At 47.4% G+C, this 26697-nt stretch overlaps 8 protein-coding genes across 8 annotated transcripts; 5 read left to right on the top strand and 3 right to left on the bottom strand.

Annotated features, from left to right (window-relative positions):
• Positions 1–470: 470 nt before the first annotated feature.
• I302_101725 (uncharacterized protein) lies at positions 471–3461 on the top strand (the record flags this gene model as incomplete). Its single annotated transcript, XM_019187103.1, has 6 exons — positions 471–571; positions 617–669; positions 737–1328; positions 1391–2200; positions 2264–2316; positions 2380–3461. 6 exons carry the CDS (start codon positions 471–473, stop codon positions 3459–3461), a joined length of 2691 nt encoding a protein of 896 aa, XP_019049981.1.
• A 266-nt stretch (positions 3462–3727) lies between these two features.
• On the bottom strand, positions 3728–6451 carry I302_101724 (uncharacterized protein; the record flags this gene model as incomplete). The annotated part of the gene is made up of 13 exons (XM_019187102.1): positions 3728–3981; positions 4066–4471; positions 4542–4587; positions 4644–4863; positions 4925–5061; positions 5132–5199; positions 5257–5280; positions 5349–5460; positions 5520–5603; positions 5674–5744; positions 5812–5964; positions 6028–6116; positions 6187–6451. The coding sequence occupies 13 exons, from the start codon at positions 6449–6451 to the stop codon at positions 3728–3730; spliced, it is 1929 nt and encodes a 642-aa protein (XP_019049980.1).
• Positions 6452–7851: 1400 nt separating this feature from the next.
• Positions 7852–15057, bottom strand: I302_101723 (uncharacterized protein; the record flags this gene model as incomplete). The annotated part of the gene is made up of 12 exons (XM_019187101.1): positions 7852–7938; positions 8003–8518; positions 8652–8892; positions 8988–9350; positions 9416–9530; positions 9592–10316; positions 10375–10590; positions 10651–12135; positions 12196–13472; positions 13525–13964; positions 14015–14637; positions 14708–15057. The coding sequence occupies 12 exons, from the start codon at positions 15055–15057 to the stop codon at positions 7852–7854; spliced, it is 6438 nt and encodes a 2145-aa protein (XP_019049979.1).
• A 1068-nt stretch (positions 15058–16125) lies between these two features.
• I302_101722 (uncharacterized protein) lies at positions 16126–18011 on the top strand (the record flags this gene model as incomplete). The annotated part of the gene is made up of 6 exons (XM_019187100.1): positions 16126–16212; positions 16295–16549; positions 16618–16737; positions 16803–16943; positions 17003–17062; positions 17130–18011. 6 exons carry the CDS (start codon positions 16126–16128, stop codon positions 18009–18011), a joined length of 1545 nt encoding a protein of 514 aa, XP_019049978.1.
• Positions 18012–18190: 179 nt separating this feature from the next.
• I302_101721 (uncharacterized protein) lies at positions 18191–21771 on the bottom strand (the record flags this gene model as incomplete). Its single annotated transcript, XM_019187099.1, has 10 exons — positions 18191–18608; positions 18688–18801; positions 18866–19077; positions 19138–19314; positions 19394–20488; positions 20551–20646; positions 20706–20764; positions 20822–21260; positions 21326–21485; positions 21593–21771. The coding sequence occupies 10 exons, from the start codon at positions 21769–21771 to the stop codon at positions 18191–18193; spliced, it is 2949 nt and encodes a 982-aa protein (XP_019049977.1).
• Positions 21772–22645: 874 nt separating this feature from the next.
• On the top strand, positions 22646–23141 carry I302_101720 (uncharacterized protein; the record flags this gene model as incomplete). The annotated part of the gene is made up of 2 exons (XM_019187098.1): positions 22646–22897; positions 22971–23141. The coding sequence occupies 2 exons, from the start codon at positions 22646–22648 to the stop codon at positions 23139–23141; spliced, it is 423 nt and encodes a 140-aa protein (XP_019049976.1).
• An 841-nt stretch (positions 23142–23982) lies between these two features.
• On the top strand, positions 23983–24429 carry I302_101719 (uncharacterized protein; the record flags this gene model as incomplete). The annotated part of the gene is made up of 2 exons (XM_019187097.1): positions 23983–24282; positions 24379–24429. 2 exons carry the CDS (start codon positions 23983–23985, stop codon positions 24427–24429), a joined length of 351 nt encoding a protein of 116 aa, XP_019049975.1.
• A 1047-nt stretch (positions 24430–25476) lies between these two features.
• On the top strand, positions 25477–26049 carry I302_101718 (uncharacterized protein; the record flags this gene model as incomplete). The annotated part of the gene is made up of 1 exon (XM_019187096.1): positions 25477–26049. One exon carries the CDS (start codon positions 25477–25479, stop codon positions 26047–26049), a length of 573 nt encoding a protein of 190 aa, XP_019049974.1.
• Positions 26050–26697: the final 648 nt, after the last annotated feature.

Here is a 26697-nt window from a genome sequence, read left to right as displayed (position 1 = left end):
CAAACTGAGGGCAAGGGAAGAGATGAACCTCACAGTTTGATGGATTTGAAGTGACAAGTCAGTGGTGGGTATCTCTGAGTGAGCTGGGGTATCACAGGTGACTTGATGGCCTTCATTGGCTTTGTCCCAGAAGAAAAGAGCAAGTATATATAGCACACAGAAGTAAGAGAAGCAACATGAACATGACCATTACCACTCCTTTTGAACGGACAAAAACAAAAAACAACAAACACGACTCTTGGGATGGGGGTGTGGCGGCGATCTCCGACAACATATCCTACGGCGAGTGTGGCAGCGTAATGTTTAGTTTGAGGACAGAAGATCCTTTCTGCACGACATCCTTTCTGTACTTTCATGCACTCAGACTAAAGTATTGTTATAGTTTCATATGTGGGTATTATGCGTATTCATCAGTTGAGCTTGCCTCTCTTTCATGTTTGGAAATCCTACAAAAACACCTGAGCGTAAAAATGCCACTACCCTTCTTCCTCCAGCCTCTGCTCCTAGTGGCATACTACCAAGAACAGCTTGCACAATATATCGCAAGATGGTTTCAGCGAAGCAACGAGCAGTGAGTCTCTGCTATAACAGGTTTCAGCTAACTTTGAGTTCAAAGACTATTCGGTCCATTAGAGCAACTAGTCGCTGCGGTGGTCATTCTCGGATTGGGTAAGTATACTCCAGTCCCTTCTCTTCCCCGAATGTCCCGAGGAGAAAGGTTTATCGACGTATATAGCTATGCAAGCTCCTCCTCCATTTTGGTATCCCCCTATGAACCCTCCAATCATCTTCAACTCTACCGTTCTTCCTCCCTCTCTCGGAACGGGATTATCCCCTGCGCCCGACAGCTCATCGAAATCAACCGGAAATGCTCTTCTCGATCGGCTTTACAAACATCTTCCAGAATGGCTACAGATGAGCCCCGTTAATTTCGCTTTACTCCTAATGATAGGGAATGTGGGCATGTTGATGGTGGGAGATGATTTAAGAAGGCGACTCAGAGAATCATGGGATCTCTTCTGGCCTCCGTGGCAGGATCGGACCAGGTCCGGGTCAAGATCCGCAGGAACGCAAGTAAGATTTACAGTACCTGAGAGTTCTTCGAGGGACATGGACAGAAAGACAGAGTCAGAGAAAGCTCGGGATATGAAAGCGACTACTACTCAGGCTGTTCCCATGTCCAGTTCTGCTGAGACGCTGGGGACAAAGGCGGTCGAGAATCCGCCCAAAGATGCGAGAGACGGGGAGAAAGAGAAATTGACAGAGTCCGAAAAGGCTCGGAAGGCTAAAGAAGCTATACATATTGACCGGGGAGGAGCGTCCACAGAGTGAGTTGCAAGGGGTTTCTGAGTTGAAACTCGATCGACGGAGCTGATTGTTTGCGTTATAGTGCACTGGATAAAGGTAAAGCTCGAATGGATGGTGAGAGGCCATCAGACTCTCAGCCTTCCTCGTCCTCGAACAAGTCGGAGAAGGCCAATGAACCAGTGGTGGCTGAAGCACCCTCTAAATTGGACGGAGGCAGAAATTCCCGATCCATTGCTGACTCTGATACTAAAGCTACCAAGTCAGATACAGAGGACCAACCCTCTTCGTCCAGATCCACAAGCGGCTCAACAACAGACGAAGACGATCCCCTAATGTCAGGCGACTACCGCCCCCTAAGATCCTCCTTGAAAAAATCAAAGAAGAAACCTAGGCAAAGTAAGAACATCCACCATAACTACTTTCTGACCATGAGAGGGCATCGGCCAGCGCTCGTCCCCTTTCCTCATGGGTTTCATCCGAAGCCTCATGAGCCTAGAAATACGCTTTGGTGGGATAATGTTCCGAGGAACGCCGAGCATATTATGGCGGTACCGAAGGTTCCTAAAGAGCCTGAGGATAGGGGTGAGGATGATATAGAAGAGAAGGATAAGGGTAAAGGCAAAGAGGGTGGTGAGAAAATAGGCAAAGATAAAGACAACGACAGGGACAAGGAGAGAGATAAACAGAAGAGCAAATCCATCGATGAGAAGAAAGAAGGAAGCAGCGCGGATAAGGAGAAAGAACAGGCGAAAGAACGAGAACGAGCAAAAGCAAAAGCTGAAGCTGAAACAAAGGCCAAAGCGGCTAAAGAAGCTGAACTGAAAGCTCGAGCCAAAGCTGCAGAAAGCTCGCAGCCTGAAACGCCAGTTATAACACCCGTCGATCCAAAGATGTGAGTCTGGCTTGTCACTTCCCAGCATGACGTGAGGTCTGACGATGTAAATCCTGCTTTCAGACAAAAGGCTACATACTTCAGTCAAGGGCTTTTGAGCATCCTCCTATACTACCGTAAGTCATAATCTGCTGCGATGTCCCGGAGGTGACGCTTACCAGCTGATACTGCCACTCTAGTGAATCCTCAGCTAGGGTTCTTGCTTCTCACATTCTTCGTCTGGCAATACATCAACTCCCACAACGAGCTGGTACTGTCGCTACGGTCCGCTAAATCTTCCAGCTCATCTTCGGCTTCCTCATTGCAGCCTGGCGTATCACGAAGCACCCCTCAGGCCATTGACGAAGTGTCAAGACAAAGATCAGCGGCAGATCCTGAAAAGCCTTCAAGTGCCCAGCCGAGCAATGCCGAGAAGATAGCAGAGCTGGACAAACTGATCACCAAGCTCAAGTCTCTTCCAGAACTTACGCCAGAACACAAAGACAAGCTTCGACGAGCAATCATCAGACGTGGACAGCTGATAGAAGAAGAAGGGGGAAAGATCAAATCGACAACAGAACCTTCCGCCATAACAGGGGAAAAGAAGGATAGCGATAGTCCCAAAATCAGTGTTGAAGAGCTTGAGAGAAAGGCAAAAGAGATGGATGAGCACGTCATCAGAGCGCGTTCGGTTGAGAATCCAAGTGATGAGCAGAAAGCCAAACTTGCCAAAGCTGAAGAAAGGCGAAAGGAATTGTGGAAGCAGGTTAGGATGGCTAAGGGGAATGAACCTGCTTCAATGATGCCTTCCACCTCGCCCAGGGATGAGGATACAAGTAAGATCAAGCCCGATGTAAAGCCAGAGGTGTTGGAGCTGGAGAAAAAGGCAAGACAGCTGGATGAATACGTATTGCAAGCTCGAAATATCGAACATCCAAGTGAAGAGCAGAAAGCCAAACTTACAAAGGCGGAAGGGAGACGAAAAGAGCTGTGGAGGCAGGTCAGGGTGTATAAGGATAATGAACCTGCTTCGATGATGCCTGCATGTGCCAAGAAGGAAGACGAGTTGAAGGTCAAAATCAAGGAGTTGGAGATGTATATCATGGAAAATAGCAAGGTGGAAGATCCGTCCGATCAGATCAAGGAGAAGCTTATCAAGGCTGAGAGTAAGCGGAGGGAGTTGAAGAAGGAGTTGGTGGCGTTGATGGATGGCTCTAGTGTGGGGAGTAGTGGGTTGAGTGTTGATGAGAAGGAGTCGTTAGCTAATCCAAAAGACCGATGATCTGTGAATTATATAAGAGATAAGAGAGTGTGCATCTTTCATATGTATCCACTGAAAATTACCAAAAGTCCTATATATAAGTTACAAACATTGTTGTCTACAGAAGCAATAAGTCGATTAAAAGGAGATATGTATATGTAGTCCACAAAGATTTAGTGAACAAAATTATAACAAAGAGTATCTATCTGGTCATAGTCGAGCCAAAAGGTGAAGGTGAAGCAAGTAAAGGGAAAATCGTGTTGAGGATATCCTAAGGAGCAGGGGATTTAGGCATCGCCGAAGATCTTCATATCCCTGTGGTTCCTTCTTCGTCCAGCCGGGTTCGAACAGGCCGCAGTGACCGTGACGGTCTTAGTAACCGTGACAGCGCCACTTGGGCCGGAGCTAGCCGAGGCAGAGATCCTGGTAGAGACAGAGGAAGCGGACGCGCTGGGTGAGCCGGATGGACCGCCCTTAGGTAAGGTGAGGTTGAACGTTGATAGGGTGATTTGAGGTCCACCACAGATCTGCTGAGTATTACCTGTTTGGTCATATTACATTAGCCTGCCATTTCCTCCAATACGTATAGGAGGAGCGGAGAAGAAAAAAAAGTATGTAGACTCACCTTTGCAAGGGGTATTACATTGATTTTGAGGATACGGTGTGCCACCACCGTTCGCCCAAGCGTTACCGCACGTACAAGTCCTGCCGAAGGAGATAGCTGCCAAAGTCTGTTTTTGCGCGGTACAGTAGTTCTTACACCATTCAATGGTCATAGAGTCGTAGTTGATACTAGCGGCGGTCAAAGCGTTTCCTGACCCTCCTGTTCGTCTACATCCGATATATTGAGGATCACTAACTCCCGGGTGGTTCACAACGGTCGCTGAGGGGTTGCGGAACAATTCGAGTTTACCATTACCTCCGCAAGTCTTAGTTGAATCCCCTGCGCAGGGGGAATTACAGTTCGAGTCGGCATAGCGGAAAGCTCCGGGGTCAACGTCCGATCCGCAGACACAGTATTGTCCTGACATCTATCGAGGTGGCGCGGAATTGTCAGACCAAACAGTACGTGCCGTTTGAGAAGGAGAGAAAAACACATACCAAACCTGAGTACTGCATTCCCCATTCACCGCAGGTGGACTGACATCTACGAAAAGCTGTCAGACCAACATTACTAGGTTAGATGAGATGAGCCGGACTCACTTTGCTTGAGTCATGGCGGCATCTGCATACTGGAACGAGTTGGCCAGAGAAGTGGCACCGCCGATGCAGCCTTGTCTGGTCCAAGTGTTAGGTGGACTGGTGGTAGTGTTGGTGTAAGGCGGACCGGAGTAGGTCAAAGAGCCGTCGGTACCCTTCAGGTTGTTCGGGATAGCCGGATTGGGTACAGAGGGATTACAAGCGGGCTTGGGACCAGATGACCCTATAACAAATCGGATTCAACATCGATTTGCTTCGCATGTGCACTATACAGAATAACTCACAAGGTAGATTACAACCAGGAAGTGCACCGATTGGCTGGAAATCTTGATAAGATTCCAAAACTCCTCGTTGCGGTTGGCAGTTCTGTGCGGTTCCGAGGTTCATGTACATTGCCAAAGTTGGACATGCCGTCATTGTCCTATCCACCTTTCGGTCAGTTGCCAAATCCAAAAGGAACGAGAACGAAGATCTCGGAATAGAACACTTACATATCACCAGAAAGACAATCGGGGTCATTCAAAGCTTGATTGAGAATATCGGTATCCCAGCCGTTGACCTATATCGCCGAATCAGTCTTACGCTCGGGGGGTTGGGAAAGCTAGAAAGAGCTTACGAAATCCGAGTGTAAGGCATATCCCTGCGGAATCAAGATATTTGGGTCAGTCGATTTCATGATATGATACCTCAGGAGAAGAATGTACTGACAGTGGTATCTCCATTAGCCCAGATAAGCTTGTTTCTGAGCGGTACTCCAGGTCGGTACGCGTAAGTTTGCCAGGTATACTCAAGCATGATACCTGGAATTCGAACGGGATGTCTGTGGACTACTTGTCAGCTCTGGTCTTGTGGTTCTGTGTTGGGTTTCGGTCAACTTACGATAAGGGGCAAACACCGAATTGGAGATTATCGGTATACTTCATGTGTGATCCATCAGATTTGTACAAGTTGACACCATCCCAGCTGTATTCATGATGGTGTGGTCAGCAACTACACTGAGAGAGACCGTGTGGAGGAAGAATATCAGACATACCAGGTAGGGAATCTAACAGTAGTAACAAGACCTTGAGGACAATCAATGTCGAAGTTGAAGTCGGGCCCAGCCTACGATCAAGAGAATCAGCACAAAATGCCCATCGAATTACCAAATACAATGTTAGGGTGAACTCACGGTATCACCATTAGGTGTGGAGAAGTGATTCTTCAAACAGATGAAATTCAAAGCTCCAGTCGGTAGTCCCGTCTCAGCATACGATTTTGCGTTGAGATTCCCAACAAGCATCCGCAAACCCGGTGGGAAGGGCTTGACAGCTTCATCGGGTTTCTACCGGGCCAATTTCTGGTCAGCATCGGTATCATGATGGTTTTGAGAGATCGTCAGACTTACATTCCTGTGAAGGAAGTAATAAAACCTTGTACCAGCTTTCAATGGGACATAAGTTCCGTTCTCTCTCCAGAACAATTGAGGCATCCAATCTGTTCGTGTACGCCACATACAGTATCAGCATTATCCTTCCTTCTCAAGGGGGAAGGAAAAGCGACTCACAGTTACTCTTATCGGCCTGTACAGCGGCAGTAGAGCAGGAAGCACCGTTATATTGATCATAGTTGTAGTTGGCTCCGAAAGCACTTCCACCAACGATACGATGCAAGTGCGATGCTACACCATTGGGACTGACGACTGGATCGAGTCGTTCGGTAGCGAGGGGATAGAGGTTATCCAAATGCCATGCTGCTTGTCCGGGATCACCAGCCGTAGCGGTTTGGCCAAAGTAGGCCAGAACCGAGAGTAGACTCAAAGTAACCTTCATAATGGTGGTTGGCAGGAGATCGTATAAAGAAGTGATTGGTCGGGTTGAAGTTTCTTTAATGGTGTCTATTGTCAGACTTCAGAGGTGAAGAATATTTTGTTGATGAGAAAAGGGAGGGAATATCTTCGGAAAGTTGAGGCATTTTATAGACGAAAGATCGAATATGGTCACCTTCGCTCGCCTTGGTTTGTTTTGGCCCAGAAACACCATTGAGCAAGTCAGATGTACGGGATGAGCCTTTCTCAATCAGACCTCATCAAAATAAACTTTGACCGTTTCCTTGGTACTGCTTCTTCGGATAGCGGATGGACGAGTACAAACCTACATCCATTGAGAACATGAGTATTCAACGTTCTCAATACCAGAAGCAGGAAGACCATCGTGAGTTCTAAGTTACGAGTCATGTTCGCATCCGGTAGGAATGCTTTTGATCAATCATCCAACACATGAGCCACCAGATAAGGTTAGAAAGACACCAGTGTTGTTGCACCTCCAAGCCCCACTATACTGAGCACAGTACCACAGGCACCCATTCATTCACCTCACGAGGCACCCGCTCTCGCTTGTTTATCCCAGATTTCTATCTTCTCACAACCATCTAGCCATATTTACATACTCGACTCCCAAATTAGGATCGGGTGACTTCGAAAGCACCGAAAGATAGAAATAGGCTCGACAGGTATCATCCCCACTAACAGAGTGGTGGGCTGTATCCTTTCGTGCAAAGAAGCGATACTGTGACTTTCGCCCAATCCTCCGCGACAAATGGAACTTTGAATGTATTAGTGACCATGTTTCAGTATTCTGTTCCCTTTTTTTGAGCGGGTGGAACGTGATTCGGTTTCAATTTAAGGTTGAAACTAGCTGGACTCGCTTGTTGTTTACCACACGTTTAGGTGTAGTGCGACGTGAAATTCAAATTTACCTTAGGGACAAACATCCGGATGTCTTTCTAGCCCCTCTATATCCTAATTCAAGTGTTCGATTTGTAGAGAGGACAGAAAAGACGTCTATCCCATGAGCAAGCCGCGCAGACAAGGGCTGTAGGTTTGTATTCGTAGCTTCGCGGAGATTGGTAACACACTATATTCATGTTCACGTACTGGAGTTCCCACCAACCAACGCCAGCAGGTGGTATTCAGAGTTCCAGGAAGTTTCAGGTGACATTCCGAGAGAATCGTATCTTCACAATCGGTTAGACATGCATTGACATGTGAAGTGGCGAATATGCTAGTGATTGATATGACAGATGTATTATGTACTGTAAATCATATGTTTGGTTAGAGTGATTCCACCCGTAGATGGTGCAACATGCTGTGTGCACACTAGTCTGGTGTCGAGTCGGCTGGCTTTGGTGCTGTTATCGAGTTTTAAAAGGCTGAAAATCAAAGATCTTGCGTTTACGGCCGACCACCGAATCGTTCGTTCATCGCGGCACGTACGTTTGTACCCGTACTAGGACCGGCATTGCCAGGTTTGTTCGGTTTCTGTGAACAGAAAACGTAAGCAAAGGTCACACAATATTCACACGGAAGACCTATTGTTACTAACCTTTTTCTTTTTGATGAATAAGACGTCTTCAGGCGGACGCTGAGGTGGCGGAGGCGGTGGTGGGCCTTTGGGTGGAGTGGGTCGAGAAGGAGGACCTGGTCTTCCGTTACTTGTGTTGGGCGGGTGAGGACCGGTGGGGATGGGTTTGCTGTTTGACGAACCAGCATCGCCGTTCGAATGGGCAGATCTTGCCGCTGGAACAGGTACAGGGACCGGCTTGGCCGATCGTGGTGCTGTCGGAATTGGCGTCTTTAATGAAGGCACTTTGTTTGGATCAGGTTCGGGGGAGTTTGAGACAATTCTCTTTTTCTCGTTCTTGACAGCCTCTATGCTGGATTTTCGTTTTACCGAGGTCATTTCAGCTGCCAGGGCTTTGGGTGGCAAAAGACTATCCGGCGTAGAAGGGAGAGTCGAAGAAAGGGATCTTGATTTGCCGTCTGATAGACGGTCCTTTTTCTTCTTCTTTGATGGAGGTGGGGGATCGAGCGCTTCTGGTCCGAACGTGGAAGAAGAGTACTGTACGGAGAACATCATAGAACATCAGCACGAGCTTGTACGTATATTTGAAAGAAACATTGAAAGGTTATGTGTTGTCAAAGATAGTCGGTTGACAAGGTTTGACTACCGGGGCATCGGGAGAACGACTCACGTTGATGTAGAATCCCCTCTCCCTCGCATCTCCAACAATGATCTTCCACCTCTCATCACTTCTCTCCAAAGTAGGACCATTACCAAAAACAAACAACGAGCTCTTAGCACGAGTCAGAGCGACGTTCATACGTCTTGCATCCTTCAAGAAACCGATGGTACGCAGATTCGGGCCGGAACGAACACAGGATAGTATGACGATATCTTTCTCTTGACCTTGGAAACCGTCGACTGTGTTGAAGCTGTAGTTTTGGGCGGCAATCAATACAATGATCGTGTGCGCTATCTCACCGCTACCGCTGGGCATCAGAAAGATGTTAAGGAAAGGATGACTCACTCAATAGTCTCCAGAATGGCCGTCCCGAAAGCATCCGTAAACTTCCTCCTAAGCTCCCAAAGCTGTTCCTTATACATCGAAATTACCCCCACACGCATCGTCAAGTCAATCTTCATCCCGAAGTCAGATTGCAACCTCCTATACAACTCGACAGCCGCCAGAGCTTCGTCCGTGTTCTTCGTAGAGGTTCCAGCTTTGGTCTCGTGCCCATCAACGTTGAAGAACCTATATGGTCCAAAGACGTTCCGTTGATGCCATATTGCTGTTGTTTTCTTGGCCATGTCGGGTCCATCTTTGAGTTGACCGTTGTAGAATACTTTGGAGGGAAGTTCGGAGATGTAGGGATGCATTCGATATTGAATGCTGCGTGATCCGATTGAAGGTCAGCTTCGAAGCTTGCAGAGACAGAGATTGCGAAGACAGCTCACCTCAATAGGGATACCTGCGATGAGTTATGTTTAGTCATCCTAACAAACAACGACTCGTTATAATGATATCTATCGGCTTCTACACTGAACGTCGTAGGTGGTAACTGATTAGGATCTATCAAACCGTCACTGTTGTCAGCTCCATACATCTCGTCGCAAAAGAACAAATGACTCACCTCCAACCATTATACACCTCTTGCATCCATATTTTAGCGGAATCAAACAACTCATTTCAATAGCTTGCGCAGCTTCATCAATGATGACAGTCTCGAAGATATGCGCCGAGAGTGTATCTTGGCCCGCTCCAGACAAAGTCGCACAGATAATATCGGCTTCGTTGAGGATCTGTTCCTTGGCCGCACGTCTTGCACCGTCCAGATGTCTAGTAGCATCTCGAGCAGCATCTTTCGCTCGTGAGGAAGCTTGACCCAATTGGGTTCTCTTGGTGACCAACGCATGATATTCATTTTCAACGATCTTGCGTTTCTCCTCATGATTTTGGACTAATCGAAGATGTTCTTGTTTATTTTTGATCTGCTGCTTGACGGAATCCAGTTCACTCTGAATCCTCGCATATTCACCTCCACCATCTTTACCAACGGTTTCAGCGTTGACTCGAGCTTCTACCAAACTGTCAAGCGAGACGTCCTTGACCGCGATGTTGACTGATGAATCGATACCGATACGGACGATGGTGGGATTCAGCCTGACACCCTCTGAGCCGGGTACACCAAGGATAAGACGTTTACACACTTCGTCTATGGCCGCGTTGGAAGGTGCACAGACCAGAAGTTTAGGTTTTGGGGGAGGTCGACCATCAATTGACATAGGGGTTCTTCGTTCAGACATCCATTTTCCGACCAGACCGCTGATAGTCTTGGTCTTGCCAGTACCAGGGGGACTAGATACACGACAAGTCAGCATTATCCCATGACTTATGAAGTGGCACAAAGACTTACCCCTGAATCAAAGCAAATCCCTTAACATGAGAAGCACCCAGGATAGCTTTAGCCTGAGGTTCGTTGACATCATACGACTTCATGGCATCTTCGATATCATCAAGAGCCAACTTGGGCATGGGGGCACTTCGACCAGCCAGAGCATCTTGCAGAAGGGAGGCATCGTAGTATGGCAAACCTTTCAAGGCTGCAAATTCTCGAACGGCAGTACTGAGCCTGATTCCCCCATAACACGTCAGCTCACAAGTTGCAGAACGTGAAAGTCCAATATCTCACGATAGATGTTTCCTCAATTGCCATTTCGATCTTCCCGACAACTCCTTTTGATCCATACTGGCCAATATTCTTACCTTAATAGCTATCTCTTTAGGTTTCCTCTTGTACGCCTGTACTTTTGCGAAGATGGCATTTGGGTTTCCAGGCTGTCGAAGAGTAATGACATCCGTTTCGTTGGCGTAGAAGTCACCAGTAGGTCCAACAACAGTCAGATCAATCTCTATGAAATCATCCTCGTACTGTCTCGAGGAGATTTCCACAGGAACCGCCACTCCAGGGTTGCCGTTGGATCCTTCTTTGTTGCATTGAGACCATAATTCCTGGAGGTAAAGAGGAAGCATAACTTGTTCATATTGCTTCGCAGAACCGAATGTCGTAGGTACGTTCCTCATATTGGAGAGTTCTGTGGCATATTTCGGTCCATGAGGGGCATTCGACCCTGTATGATCCGGATTCCAAGATAGCACGTATCGGTAAAGTGGATTCAGGTCAGGTTTCAACCTCATCTTGGTAGCATGAGCATTGGCTCTTCTCTCTTCATTTCGACGTAATACCTCGTTGGTTCCTGCATCAAGAATTTTGATAGATCTTTTCTCAACCGGTTTGATTTGAGGTAATGGCTTCTGCTTGGCTACCAAGTTGGCCATGGCTCCTTTCTCCTCGTCCGACGATTCAGATGCACTAGATCCACTGTCAACTGGTTCTACCACCTTAGCCCTCGATCCAGTGTATGCACCAAGACCAGTCCCGAGAGCAGAAGCAGCAGGCAGTCTAGGTACAACACCGCCAATTTCCGTTCTTTTCCTCTCCGACACAGATTGATTATGCTGCATCTTCATCTCCCGCATGAACTTGGAAGTGAAGGATGTGGCGGTCTTAGGAGCAGGAGCAGGCTTTTGTGTAAGGTTGACATGAAGCTTGTTGGACGGGACTTGCGGCCGAGCAGAAGTTGCGAGCTTTGGTGCAGTGGGTCGAGATATCGTGGGTTTGCCATCTTTGGCTGAGATCTTAGCTCGCTTCTCGATGATGTCCAAGTCGGTAGCCGAGAGATTACTGAGGAAATCATCGTCAAAGTCATCGACATCAATAACTTTGGGTGGTTTCGTGACTGATTTAGGCTTCTCTTTGGGCGGAGGTGTTTTGCCCGAAGCTTTCATCATCTCCTCGAAAGCATTTCGCATAACAGGTTTTGATTTGGGTTTTGTAGCTTCGGGTTCGGGCGTAGCGGTACCACCGGAAACTCGCTTGACGAATTGGATCTCATCTGTATCAGCGAGGTTGAATGGTCCCAACAGGTCGGACAACTCAGATAGTAGATCGTCGGTAAGACGGCTTGTATAACTTCTGGAGGATTTTCGGCAAAACTTGTCGATCTCTTGCAGAGTTTTCTCAAGTGTAGGATTCTTGGACAGATCAGGGGAGGATCGAGAGATACGACCGAGAATAGTCTTGATGAGTTGATGCGTTTGGAAAAGGGTTTCGACACTATTACGATGATGATGATGAGCATGATCCCTATTGTGTAGTCGATATACCTAAACTCACTCCGTAAGTCGCAACCAAAGAATCAGATCTGTCAGGACCATTTCCAGCTGTCTCGTCATCTTCCTTCCAACAGATGTGATCTTGACAGGTGATCCAGATCCTTCCTCTAACATCCTACTTCCAGATTGTCCTAAGACTGCTCCCTCAAAGGCTCTGATATGATCAGTCATCTGTCGACCGAATATCAGAGCATCTCGCATCCAATCTACCATAACCTCATTCTCAAACAGCGGGGCCCAGTCCAATGTCCTCTTGAAAATGAGAGCCAGTGACGTAGTCATAAGGTGCCATAACTCTTCTATACGCTTCGCCATGCTTTTTCCCTCGGCGTAAGATGCGAGAAATTCAGTGGTCTGAAGGAGAGCTTCCGAAGATCCAGAGCCCGTACATAAGGCTTCTAAGACATCATGAAAACACCTGACGAGCCATTTAGCTAACGAGCAAGATTCGGGTGTGATGCTGGCCGTTTGGACGAAAGTCCGTAAGAAATCGGTCAATCCGTCCATGGTCATATCGGGATATTGTTGAAGTAAAGCTCGGAAACAATCGGCTCGATCATCGACGTCGTCGAAAGATTGTTGGATCAAGGTGATGATGGGTGTATGAACTTCATCGTCCGGTGATAAGAGGAGTAATGTGACAGATTTGGGCACGCCCTCTTGAGTCCATAGAGATTTGACGATATCCGGGTCCGCTTGCATGGCCAGTGATTCGATAGCTCTTGGGAAAGATTCTCGGCTTCCTCTGATGGTCGAGTTGACAGATCGAATAGTGTCCACCCATTCTTCCTTTTTCAGCACCTCCTCTAAGCCTTCGTATTTCCAAGAGTTCTGTCGGTCGATGACTTCAAGGTGGGCAAAGGGGGCGATCGATCTGAGGATGATAGCGACTCCAGCTACGTCAGTGGGGACCAATGCTTGATATGCCATACTCCATAGGTCTTTCTTAATATTAGCATGGAGTAACCGCTCCACTCTTGCCGCGGGCGCAACATCGCCTTTGCTACGCTTCTTCCTTTGCAATCGCTTCTTCTCAGCATGCGAGATCGTGGCCATGGCAAGTACACTTTGGATAGCTGATTCTCCATCCGAGAGGAAACATGTCGTGAGAAGACTGCTGGCGGCATTACGAGCTTGTGACCAGGTCGGAAGAGGATGATCCTTGTGACGAAGCGCTGCCGTAGTGATGAAAGTAGAATGGAGATCGAGGGTAGTGTTTAGAATGATGCGCATGTTCCCTGCATCGTCTGTTACAGCTTGGTAGACCTGCATCAAAGCCTGATAACGCAGTCAGTACGTGGAAGAGAGCATATTCGACAGTTCAACTCACCTCACACCCAGCTGACGCGGCTGCGGCTCTCAGGCTGCTTGCTAAACGAGTATGCTGCATTTCCTGGAAAGCGAAGTTCATAGCAATCGCCAATGCTTCTGAGAATCCACTTGACGTTTTGCCATCTGTCAAAGTCGTGGGGACCTTCTCCGTATCTACCAATGACACCAAGAAATCGCTCATCCAATCTAGCGGACCATCCGATTCCTTCTTTTTGCCTTTACCTTTGTCCGAACGTGACATCCCGTCTGAGAGGACCGAGTCTGCAATGCTGAGACTGTCTGGGTATCGATGTTCGAGCAAACCTTGGAAAGCGGAGTTCGAACGTATCTCTGAGAAAAGAGTATGAGGTAGTTCAGGAGAAGGATCGAATGACCATATATGTCTGTTGGGGCAGGTCTTGAGAAGGGTAGAAAAGCAGGATAAAATCTCGGGAAAGTCTTGGAGGACATCAGCAAGCGCTTGACTATTAAGAAATGATCATACTCACAAGGGACGTCACTCCCTATTACGGTAGTAAGAGCAGACATCAATCCTCGCCCCTTCCTGCCTTTCGGATCCTCTTCTAACTGTCCGCCCAATAGACCTTTTTCTATCGTTTCGCCATCTAGTACTCTTTCTCCTACCAGTGCTTCGACCATCTTCCACCTCTCACCTTCTTCAATATCTACTCTCCCATTGTACAGCTCCTGCACTTCGTAACCGATACCGAGGGAACACCAATCACTGAAACCTACAGGTCGTCGAGTGGCCGGTGTGAGATGAGATAACGCCCATTTACGTCTAGCTTCATCAGGAGAAGACAGGAGCTTGACCAATAGTGATGACAGACCCAACGAGGTTATGGAAGAAGAACTCGAGGTGGAAGATACAGCTTGGTCCACCAAGGTTGATATTCCAGTAGCATTATGATCGTTGAGAAGTGACGGTTCACCGAGTAAAAGCTGAATGACTGGCCGACTCAGCGTATATAGTGTAGGTATGGACGAGGAAGAAGATCCGTAGGCTGTCTTGGTGGCGTCTCCTACTTGGTTGAGGATCAGGGTGGATTGCCATCGATCGACAGCAGCGAAGAAGTTGATACGGACATGTGGAGGCCATTTTGACAAATATCTATCGATCAATGGTCAAGACTAAGCTGGGTCTACATATCTGACAGCGAAGAAGGGAGGTGACGGCTTACTTTGATCCCAATGTCCTTCTAGCACCTCCAAAAGCTCTCGCACACCCTTCACATCCCAGCAAAATCTCTTCCAACCTATCTACCCATGCTTTCGATGTCCCCTGCCGCTGAAAAGCAAACAAGAAGATAAGGTATGTAGCGCATTCCCTATGTAGAGGGGATTTCGCTTTGTCGCAATACCAATGAATCTCCTTCTGCTCACTCGAGCTCGAAGTTGAGGTTGAAGCGGAAGGAGGGACGAGGTATTTATGGACTGGCAATAGATCACTATCTGATGGTTTCTCTTGACTTGCTGCCCGTGATTTTAGAACGGCCCCTACCTCTTTGGCGAGGATTGGGTCGTCTGACATTTGGGATTACAGGTTCATTCGATTGCTCTTCAGTGGTCGTTTCCGAGCTGTAAGATATTAGTTACGATAGAGAAGTGAAGATGATAGATGGACAAAGGAGTATCTGTTGAAGTGTGATGAACAGAGAGGGAGAGGGATACACGAACAACTGCAGCATCGTCGTAAAATTGGCTCTGGCGATGATCGCGTAGTCCCGTCGGAAACAACCCGATGAAAAGGTGAGTCAACCGATCGTGAACCAGCTGTCAAACCTTTTCATCTTGCTATCATCGTGCTATCTTATCTTTTCTTCTTTACTTGCTTGTACTCATCGACACCGGGACAGAGACCTAACGTCGCAGGCATCGTTAGCGATGAAGCCAAAATGATGAAGATTATGAGTCGGTCATGTTCTTATGAATTACTGACGCTCCAAAAGATCAGATCCAACCCATCTGAGACAGGTCGATCGACTTGTTGACATCTCGTTTCAATTCGGTCCAGCATATCACATACATATCTCGTCATTGGCATGCACTTATTCCCGCATCTATCGCCCTGATAGTCCTTCAGTAAGTCATTTGAAATGACTAGATACAGTAATCATACCAAACCCAACCCCCAAGCCTCCTGTACATCCTCAAGGAGTAATTTGAATGTGACCCAAGGACTCGATTCACCAGACTAAACCAGACAAGATCTCAATCAAAGTCGTAATCTCGTTACCCCATTAGGCTACATTGGTATCTGCATACCACTAAGGTGGATCAAACGAGATGGGTCCCAGAAGATACATAAACCCCCTCATTGGGATCACTTCCATCCCATTTTCTCATTATTCACTTCACTTCATTCGCAAACTTCATTCTTCGCTCTTCAGTTTGACTTTTATATACTTTACATTCACTATTCGCTATCTCTCTTTAGCCGGGTGCTCTGCTTTTTACTTTTGCCTTTGATATTTACTTTCTCTTCGACAGAGCACTATCACTCTTTTTGCTTTTCACCTTCTTTTAACTTCTCTTCACACTTTCTTACCACATCAAGTTTTTTCGCTTGATTTTCATAAAACCAACAGAACAGATAGAAATGTTCACCCTCACTTCAACCGCCGTCCTCTTCTCTATCCTTTCCTCTTTCGTCGAGGCCGCTCCATTGCCCATGCCAGCTGTCAAGGTAAGTCCAGTACACTCATCAGCTTCACCGTCTCTAAATCGAAAGGTATGAATAACTAAATCTGGTATGTGTGATCTACTAGCAATCCGAACAACTCGCATCTCGATTCTACAACCACCCCGATACCCTCTTCTCCCACCAAAATCCATGTTGGCAGAACGGTCTTCAAGGTGTCCTCCGAGACGATGTCTGTGTACTTGCCGCATTGGATATCGAGAACGATCGGTATGTCCCTGGTCCAGGCTATCGACCAACTTATATCCACAACCAAGGTCAGGGTCAACCTTGTACACTTAATGGTCAGCCTGGGTTCTGGCAGGATGCAGTCTGTGTTCTTGTGAGTCCACATTCCACCCTTTTCCCTCTCCCTGAGAAGCGATGTTGATGAGGTCTGGTTGTCCCTAGGCCAACTTGGACGTCAACTTGAAGAAGAAGGATTCCATCCCATACTCATACCAACGAGGTCAAGAGTGCTGGTTGAACGGTAGGAGAGGTTATTTCACCAATGACGGGCTGTGTGATCTGGTGCGTACTTTTGCGTCCATCAAGCTGTCTCATGGGCGCTGATCGATGATGCAATGAACGCATAGATCGATCTCCATCTCATTGCCGAAGTGAACGATGGCCCCACCTTCTTGAATAACGGTCTTCCCACTGCTACCCCATTCTCCAACGACCCATGTTGGGTGAATGGTCAACAAGGTTTCTGGGAGAACGATCTCTGTGTCTTGGTGAGTTTGCTTGTTCCATTCCTCGAGGAGACATCGTCACTGAACTCATACCTGGACAGGCCGATCTCAACATCGCCAAGCGATACACCACTTCTGGCGGTCTAGTCTCTGACGTTCTTGTAAGTTGTGCCATTCACCTCACCCTCAAGCATCAGCATCGGAGCTAACATGACGAAACGTCACTAGGAGACTCTAACAGGCTACGAAGACTGCTACAACTGTGGTCCAGGCTATCCCACCCGACACGCCGTCCTACCCACAGACACTTTCGTCGATGCTGAGGCATTGGTCGACGTGGATAATCTCAATAAACGAAACGGTTTACTCCACAAAGCTCCAGATGGGAACAAGCTCGACGGGGCAGTCCGAACGGTCACTCAACTCCTGGACCATTCCGTCACTAAGCGAGGTCTGAACATCCTGGGAGGGGAGGACAAGACGAGATACCCCTACTACCCCAACGGATATGTCCAGCCTGAATTCGTCCCTGTGCTGGACAACACCCTCGCAGAGATCGATGCGCAGGTTAACGTAGATGACGAGCCGTACTATGGAAGTAATCATCCCCATTATCTTAATGGAAAGCAGGGTGGTCTTTTGGGACTGAAGAGGGACATCTTAGGAAACGGGGATAATAACCTCAATGTCCTTTCTTCCCTTGGATCAGTCCTTGATAGCCCCCATCACCATTCCACCAGACCAGGGTACTACCAAGCCTCCAATGGACAAATTGTACCATTTGGCGAAACTTCAGATATCCTCGCTGAGGTGGATGCAGCCGTCAACATCGACGGGCCGGAACGTAAGCCACACCGATATGCCCCATACACCTACGCCAAGGATGGTAGAAGGATCTACGGCGAATTCATCCCTTCGCATGGTCTACTCAGCAAGAAGAATCTTGGTGGGCTCAGCGGAGTGGATGGATTGGGATTGAACCGTGACGGATCATTCCCCGAGGGTTTGGACGTAGTACCTCAGTTGGATGATTTGTTGGGTGCTGGAAAAGGTGATGATGTCCTTGGTGGACTTGGTAAAGGTACAAATGGTTTGAACCATATCTTATAGATATAGGACTGGATTTACAGTAGTGTGACCGTTTGATTATACCTTATACCGTTTATACCATTGTGATGTTACCCTTTTGCACCCACCCACACTGTCTTAGATTGATGCACAACAGCAGTAACTACAACAGTATTATTACACATCATCGTCTATCACCCCAAGCATCGACGAGTAGAGAATCATCTCCACTCTTCCAGACTGAAAGCCAGCATACTCCATCCATCCACCTCAAGCTCCGACTCCATAGCAAGTCTCTCTACACCCTCCCTGATCTGCACTACCGATTCATCCAGATCCTTGTCCATCTTATTCATCCTCTCACCGAGACCGAGCTCAATGAACGATATCGAGTGTTCTTTGATTTCTCGTTCATCTTCCTCATCCGATGACAAGTCGTCTTTCTTTTTGTTTCGTCGAAGTCGAGGTCTTCGACGCGTGATGTAGTCTTCTTTTCGCTTGGCCTTGAACGGATTTTCGTTGATGTAGGAGGTATAACATTCCGAAAAGGTATGGATGAGATCAAATATGTTTTGGATGTTCTCATATATCTCGGAAGTCGATGGGTGGAGGAAGGCGTAATTCCGGATCTTACGAGTGCTAAGCAACGGATATTGATCAGTCGCCTGGACAGAGAGAGAGACACGTTACACAACTCGCGATTCGGGACCCCACTCACTGTTCAAGCTCGAGGGCTATCATCAACTTCAAGCTCGTCATCTCACTCAGCGTCCTTCTGAATTCGGCACTTTGCACTTCGATGATCCGATCTGTAAGCCATGTGTAGACGGTGCTACGGAGTACATCGGTATTAGCCATCGTCCCTTCGAAGGCTTAAGGTAACGCAAGAAACGTACTCGATGAACCATGATAATTTCTGCCTCATTCGCCACATCCCCCTAATGCCATTCTCTCCGTCCAGTATCATACGAGCTGAGAGGTCTCGATCAAGCTTTTTAGTCTGTACCAAGAGGTAGTGCGCCATACGCAGCTGAAGGATGAAAGTGAACACTTCTGCTCGTAGTTCGACAGAAGTCGACGAGAAGAGCTGTGAAAGGGGGAATGGAACCTGATCTCAAGGCATCAGTTTAGAACGATACCATATGGGGTCAAGAAAGAACCAGCTCACCTCGTACTGCACTCGAACGATCTCCAACGCTCGAGGTCCCATAATTGCACCTGATGATCGGGTCGTGCGTATGCGTATACCAGCGGGGTTCATCCATCCTGCTTGTTTCTCTTCGGTGATATCGCGAAACGTGCTTGTGAGGGTCTGGAAATCTGCCCATTTCTCGTTGGATGATACCTTTCATTCATATTACATTAGCGCCTGCGCTGTGAGCGCTATTTGGACCGTTCATATCCTAATGACATGTATAGCTCACCTTCTGGAACAGCCCCAGACTCCAGTCATCCAATACTTCAAATCCCCTAAAATACATCACACCTTCGATCGCGTCCAGATGCTCTCCCAGCCCACATTCTTCATCCAATACCCTCCTAAGGTGGAATTGGATCAACTGGCAGATCGGCGTCAGGTAGTTCGAGATCTTTTCTGCAATGTTCACTTCTATTCCTGACCTCTTAGACCCCTCTGGACCAGATCCAAGGATGACCAGAACTTCTTGCAGATCCTGCCAACCTTCCACCATGCCCATTCCCCCTAGTAGACTCTTCAACAACCCCCTAGCCTTTCCAGCTTCCAGTATCATTTCTCCCAATTCATCCCCTATCCACTCGGGATATCCGTAATCACCAACCACGAATCCGCATTCGTAGAAATCCTCGTCTGCCCAACTCACATCCCTATCCCTCTGGATGAAGAATTCCTCCTCTAGTTTCCGCTCATCGCCCTCATCGTTGGTAAGGAGATACACCTCCTCCGGATCGGTAAACGAAGAAGGGATAGGCATACCGTACCGGATCCATATTCCTAGCATTTGCCATGTGGGTTGAGCAGTTTGCATAAAGATGTCAAAAATGGTAGCGAAATGAGAGTTATCGACAGATCGGTCGAAAGTGTTGATACTGGTATGTATCATGTTGAGGAGAACGGTAGAGTCAGACGAATGCGGGATGAAGGAAGACAGTAGAACTAGAATTGTTGAAGATCTTTGGTCAAGTTCTAAAAGTAGTAAAGAGGGAGTTGAAGCTGTCGATGTCCCAGGGACTAAGCTCGATGAGGAAGTACCATCGTTGCCCCGTATGAAAGCGGTTTCTAATTCGGATAACCAGAGATTAAATTCTGATAGAATGTCTTGACAAGCTCCAGCAAAGGCTTGTTGGGTTTTGTTTGGTCGGTTCATCCTCCTACTATATCCACTGTGAGCATGAAGAGACGGCGGTGATTCTGATTGCAAAGTCTCAAAGACGAATCTCCTGATCATGGCGGCTCGATTAGCGTACCGCTGGAAATCTTGAAGAACATCATCCAAGCTAGCTGGAGATAGATGGTTTACTTGTGGATGATCTTGAATTATCTAGCAGATGGTGCAATTACCTCAGCTTCACGGATACCCCCTCTCAAGGCGCGAGCACTCACAGAGCATACACCTTCGTCCGAGAACCCGAATATCACCCCCGATCGTCCTGATAGAGCGAATATGATCTCCCTTTGCAGTTGAAAAGATGTAATGGCCTAATCCACGATATGTCAGAGTAGGTCTATGGTAGTTCGCACAGCCAAAAATAGCTCACGTTGTCGGTCACCAAAGGGTTGTTGACTATTTGAGCAGCCAACGAAGCAGTATTGGACTCTGCAGCATCGTTAGCACCAGTATCAAAAGATCATCATAAAATACAAGATGACTCACGAGTGACCAGATCCCTCCAACCATACACACCTTCCTTCATCAGATTGATCTTTCCGGGTTTATTCCAATATCCATCCTTCAACCCTCGTACCACTTCTAACGCTTCCTCCGTCCTATCCTCTTCAAGCTGCTTCCGCCTGACCTCCTCCTCCCTCCTCCGCTCCGCCCTGATCGCTGCCGAACTCGGAGTCTTCACATAATCCTCTTCTGGACTGCCATCAGAATCCTCAGAGCTGGTTTCCCTCTCGTACTCATCCTCCGAATCCGTCCATCCAGATAACACTTCTTCATCCCAAAACTCTCCAGGCTCAAAAGGTTCGGACGCCATTATCTCCTGATACAAGATCTGGTCGGCTGTAGGACCAGATGGGGGAACGCGATGGAGATAAGTGTAGGCGAAGTCATGAGTCTCGATTGAAGGTCTGTCTGCGAGGTTGAGCTGTGACCGGCCATGGTCAGCTCCTGATGATAGCAATCAACATGTAGAGGGGCACCTGGACATACCAATAAATGAACATATTGAGGTAGATTGCTCATTTTGACACCCTCCTCTCCTTCCCAGCTCCTCTTGCCTTTCTGTCGGCATAGCTCCAACCCTCTAAGATTCTTGTCCAAAGCCTCTGCAAGGTCTTCCTGCACGCGGATTTTGGCTGTTCGTGAAAGTCTGTGAGTCGACCGTGTCTGATTAGCTATGTTCGTGGAAGTGATACTATTCGCCAAGGGTCAAAGGAAGAAGAGATGTTCTACCATTGGTAGCTGGAGTGTACTTACCCCTGTATAGCCTGTTTGACATCATCCCATTCCTTCCTAGCACCTCCACTGACATCCGCTCTGATTTCCCTTGATACACGATTTGTCAGGCTTAATGAGCTCGCTCGATCATCCCCTAGTCCTGGTACGACAGCATGGACGAGCTGCTGCGCTAGTCGATTCAGCACTTGAGTAGACATGCTGTACGATCATTGCATGTTGCTAAGAAGGAATGATGCTAGATGCGAAGAGATGAGCAAGATTCAAGGTTGCTGAAGAATATAGATCGTTAAAGTGGTCGAGAACATGACCGCATCAAATAGACAGACGCGTCTAACTTTGTGTTTTTTTCCTCCCTGGCCAGGAACTGCATAGCTGCGACGTTATGATATGGCAGCGGACCGACACTTGTGCATGTCATATCCCATCCTATCCTGCAATTCTCATACTTTTGCAATCACTGTGCCTATCCCCTCTGAAATAAGGAGCCATGATATGGAAGAACTGGACTGGTGTTATCCGCAAACATAAACTTATGTGTGAGATTCAGAGAACAGCAATGGGGCTCAAATCGAACCCAATCGAGGCTTGAATGAACCTCGTTTGAAAGTCCCTATGGTGTTCTCCATGTGTCAGGTCACCGTGGGAAAGGGATTCGGTTCAAGCTCGTCAAGTGGCATTGTCTAGTTATCTTACCACACCAAACGATAATTGCCTTGGAGGACGAAGGCCCAGACTAGGATAAAGGGGGTAATTAATCGATTTCTGATAATGACCTCCTTGATCTTTACTCCTTACGCGCATCAAGGGATAACGTGAGATTGAGCCATCCCTTTCATGTACAAGGAGAAAAAGCCTTGAAGTCCTGGTCATACTTGGGTTCACCTTCATTGGCGTCAGCCCATAAAAGGTGGGGAACATAACGTCAATGATCTGTTATGTTCCCCAGCATTCTTCACCAATCCAAAATTCCACTCTTTTCTGTTGATCAGAAAGAAATCCTTCGTTACGCATTTACACCGCTTAGTCTATCGAGCCACAATGTATCTCAAGTCAACTATCATTTTTGCCCTTATGTCGGCGACTCTTGGTCTCGCCGCTCCCATGGAGAAGCGTAAGCAGGTAAAAGGTAAAGTCATCGTCAACATCCCACCCGATACGAGGCTAGTAGAGGCCGACAAAGGCATGGTGTCCGGTCCGGGCCCTTACATCTTCAACGTCGACAAGGAGATCGATGGTACTTCGACAGACTCTGTACCCATCGAGTTCAACTATGATTTGTTTGACGTGGGCTCACACTTCAGCAAACAATTGTATCACCTCACTGTGAGTACGACTCCTTGTCTCACCATGATAATGAAGGAGTCGCAGAGAGTTCTGAACGTTCTGCCGTATATAGTGCAGCGTGAAAGTTTACAAAGAATTCGGTGATTCAGAAGAATGGACTTTGTCTCGAACGGGAGTATCCCCGGTTAGAAGTTTAAATAACATTAAGATCGTCTGTCCACCCAACGATCACTCCTGCAACGATGGTGCAGATTGCACCAAGGTACCCGCTTGGGGCGAGTGAGTCTGATTCAGCGCGGTTGCTCGAGAGTGAGACGCCTACATGTACTGATAAAATTGAGCCTAGGTTGTAATCGTATTTTGCTTCGTATGGGGACTGTGATCCCAACATCCCGACAACACGTTGCCTTAAGACTTGATAGGCTACGATATGCTTCATCATTGTTTATGTTAGTGTGTTGGTACGATCTTCTCCTCCGTGGTCTGTATGCAAGTGGACTTTTGAAACACAATAAGCTATTTCGGATAAAGAAGGCCCGTAACGACCTACTACAGTGTACATTGAGCATGAGATCTGATTGCATCGCTCGGGCCCAGCTCTCCCTGTTGATAATGTGAATGTTGTTCGGATAAACATTGTGGCGACAGTCGTTGCGGGGAAGGTCTCTATCTCGGTTCTCATCCTGATGACTCCCTGTTCGTGAAGTATGAGGTGTAAAGTCGTAGCTATTCGCTCGGGCAGTACCAAACTTTCCATGGAGTGGGCGCGCTTCTCATTACATTTATCGATTCCAGAAAGAGGTATATGCGTTGTCTCCTGTCTCACTCTTTCATCTGCTTGTGATTGCGCTGTCCTTTATGCCCTCTCGGTCCAATGCAAGTCTATGACAAAGGATCGCCCCCCAGACGATACCCCCAAATATGCAAGCCTTTCATTCATATCCTTTGATACATTCCCATCAGCCATTCCGAGGACATTAGCAAAGCACACAAACAATTCAGCCCACTCGTGCACTCAATCCTTTTCTCGTCGCTCCACGGTCATTTTGTATTGCATATATTCTGTAATACCAGTGATCAGACCAATAGCCTAAACTTCTTGACAAGCGCAATTGACCTCCACAATGCTTTGCAACTTGCTTAGCTTCCTCGCCCTGTTATTCATCGCCGACTCCTTGTGGGCTAATCCCATAAAACCAAGAGGAAAAGATATAACCGTAAGATTCGACATGAGGAAGAATACCGCGTTCGTGTCTTCGACAGATCCAGATAATACGATCTGGGGCTCCAGAGGCGGGCAGCAGGTCTCTGTTGCGTGGAAGGATGAGGAGGCGCAAGCTATCCCAGAAGGCGACTATGCCTATCAGAACTTCACATTGCAATTTCTGAAGACTGCTACGACGGTTTCGGAATGTGATCTGAAGGTATGTCTCATCTCCTTCTTCTTTACTCGAATGTCGCGCTGCAAGATCACGATACTACCAATATCTTTCGCCGATGACGCGGTGTGTCACGAGCAGTGCCAAGCGAGAATCAACTCCAAATATGGAGGTGGAAAAGATACGACGTGAAATGGAATTTCCCACAAAAGATGACAGATGATAGTGGGAATGACGATAAGTTGGCGATAGCTTGTCCGGAGTTGGTGTGTCATATTCACGACTGTGATGATAAGCCGACATGGGATTTCTAGCTTGGCAACGAGCAGTTCCAGCTGTATATATCAGTTTACTAATAGCAATCATTAATAAGCCGTGAATATAGCGTAAAATGTCATCGTCAGGAGACTGCGCCAATCTATGTTATGAAAGTCCTACGATGCATGAATCACATAACAGACGGGCGGCTCTCTCCATGACAGCTTGAAGAGCCAAGTGAGCAATCCCTCACCGGAAAATCTTGAATCACAGTCGGGGCTTGGTATGATCCTCCAATCTCAATCCACCGACAAGTTTCTGGGGCCAATGATTGTCGCTCTGGTATATGGTGGAAACATGTTAGAGTGCTCATCTCCAGTTCTCGGATTGATAGGGAACACTGTTGCATCAGGGCTGATTTGACAGAGTGTTCATGGCGGCTCCTTGATCTCAGCGGTGGATATCATTTATTCTCAGAGCAAGATCATCAATTCGTGCAATTGAGTCTGTCCACTGGGAAGCTAGGATTAATGCTGTCAGGTGGCTCTTCAGGTCAAAGGCAAAAGCAGAGTAGTGGCCTCTCAGCCGTAAAGGAAGAAGGATAGGAAGCCGTGGATACTGCTATCAAGAAGCAGATGATCATCTAGGTACTATAATCCTCAAATATTGACAATCCAGTGCATGTTCCCCGAGTACCGCATGTACAACTCCCTTTCATTCAAGCTCAGCGAACAGGGGTAATGACAAAATCACCCTAATTACCCCTCCCTTCCCCACAAATAAAAGCACCTTTGTCGGACATATGTCCAATGCATACACCTCATAGGGGAGAAACAAGTCAAATACCTGCACTTGAGCCTATCAAAATGTGTCCATTATCCAGCATTTTCAAACATCTCACCAAGCCTTTGTTGATCAGAGCCTTTATTACCCCAGGACGGTTTTGGATAAGTCTATACACACCCTCGCGAAGTTTTCACTATGTATATACACCCAACAATCCTCTTTGCGCTCCTATCGACCGCCATAGGAAGCTTGGCTACTCCTCTCGAGAGGACCGAGAAGGAAGATAATCATCTTATCGTTTCTTATCCTAAGAATACTAGACTCAGTTACGGGGAATATCGGAAAGTCGGTCCGCATCAAATAACATTTGATTTCGAACCTGATGCGATATCTGGAAGCTCGACTCACTTCAACTACGAAAAATTCGAATATGAGATTCTGAGCAACGATGATAATACCGTGTTTTATACCCTTACTGTGAGTCTCTGCCTAGGCCGGAATTTCCCCGCCATTCTGCCCGTGTGGCAGGCGCTCTCATCTGAGGGTTTTATACGCTGGGTGGTGCATACCTGTCTGATTGCTCTACAGTGCTATGCCAAAGTGTTCAAAGAGTTCGGCGGTACCGAGAAATGGGTTCTTACCAAGGACTCCGCCTCGGCAGCGGACAACGCTACAAAATCGAACAATGTCGATATCTCTTGTCCACTGCATGAGACAGAGTGCACTTATGAATATAACTGTGGTGACAAGCCTGGTTGGGGGAAGTGAGTTTGTCCCTTCTCCTGCCCGCGCGATAGAACTCAGATCGATGAATTGATGATCGGTTGCGCAGATTGATGTAATGATGCCTCATCAAGAAGAATCTATACAGCATCCCTTGTCTGGTGCGCGTAGTTACATATAGTACAAGTGTAGTAATAGTAGGTGTCAAGCATGGTTCTTGAACTATGAATTGTGCGGTTGTGTCAAATTAGCGGGACGAATAGTTTCTTTGGCTATTGGCCTTCTTCCTTTCTCCTCGTAGCCACACCTCTCACCGCCATATTGTATATTCTCTGGGGCCATAAATGGGGAGGGCGAACTGACCTCCTTTCGCGTGATCAACGTTGAAATGATCCCTTGTCTTCCTTTAAGTCGTTAACGGCACAAGTCTTTGTTAATACCACACGTATGAAAGGGTCCCACATCGCTTTACGGAGACAAGGGAGACACGATTTGTTTAGGAGATCCGTTCGTTCACGTCCTTCGACCAATGATCTGCTATGACCTTGAGAGGCGTGGTAAGAGAACATGAAATTCGGACAAGTTTATGCGGGTGCATCGGGGACACATACATATCTCATTAGCTGGGTCGGCACCGCTACGAGGAGGCAGCTCCCGAACATTGTTGATTTGGTACAGCCAGCCATACCCTTG

The sequence above is a fragment of the Kwoniella bestiolae genome, chromosome 1, assembly GCF_000512585.2.
Source record: "Kwoniella bestiolae CBS 10118 chromosome 1, complete sequence".
NCBI classification, from domain to species: domain Eukaryota; kingdom Fungi; phylum Basidiomycota; class Tremellomycetes; order Tremellales; family Cryptococcaceae; genus Kwoniella; species Kwoniella bestiolae.
Note: the sequence above shows the minus strand (reverse complement) of the source record. Positions and strands in the feature narration are given on the sequence as shown.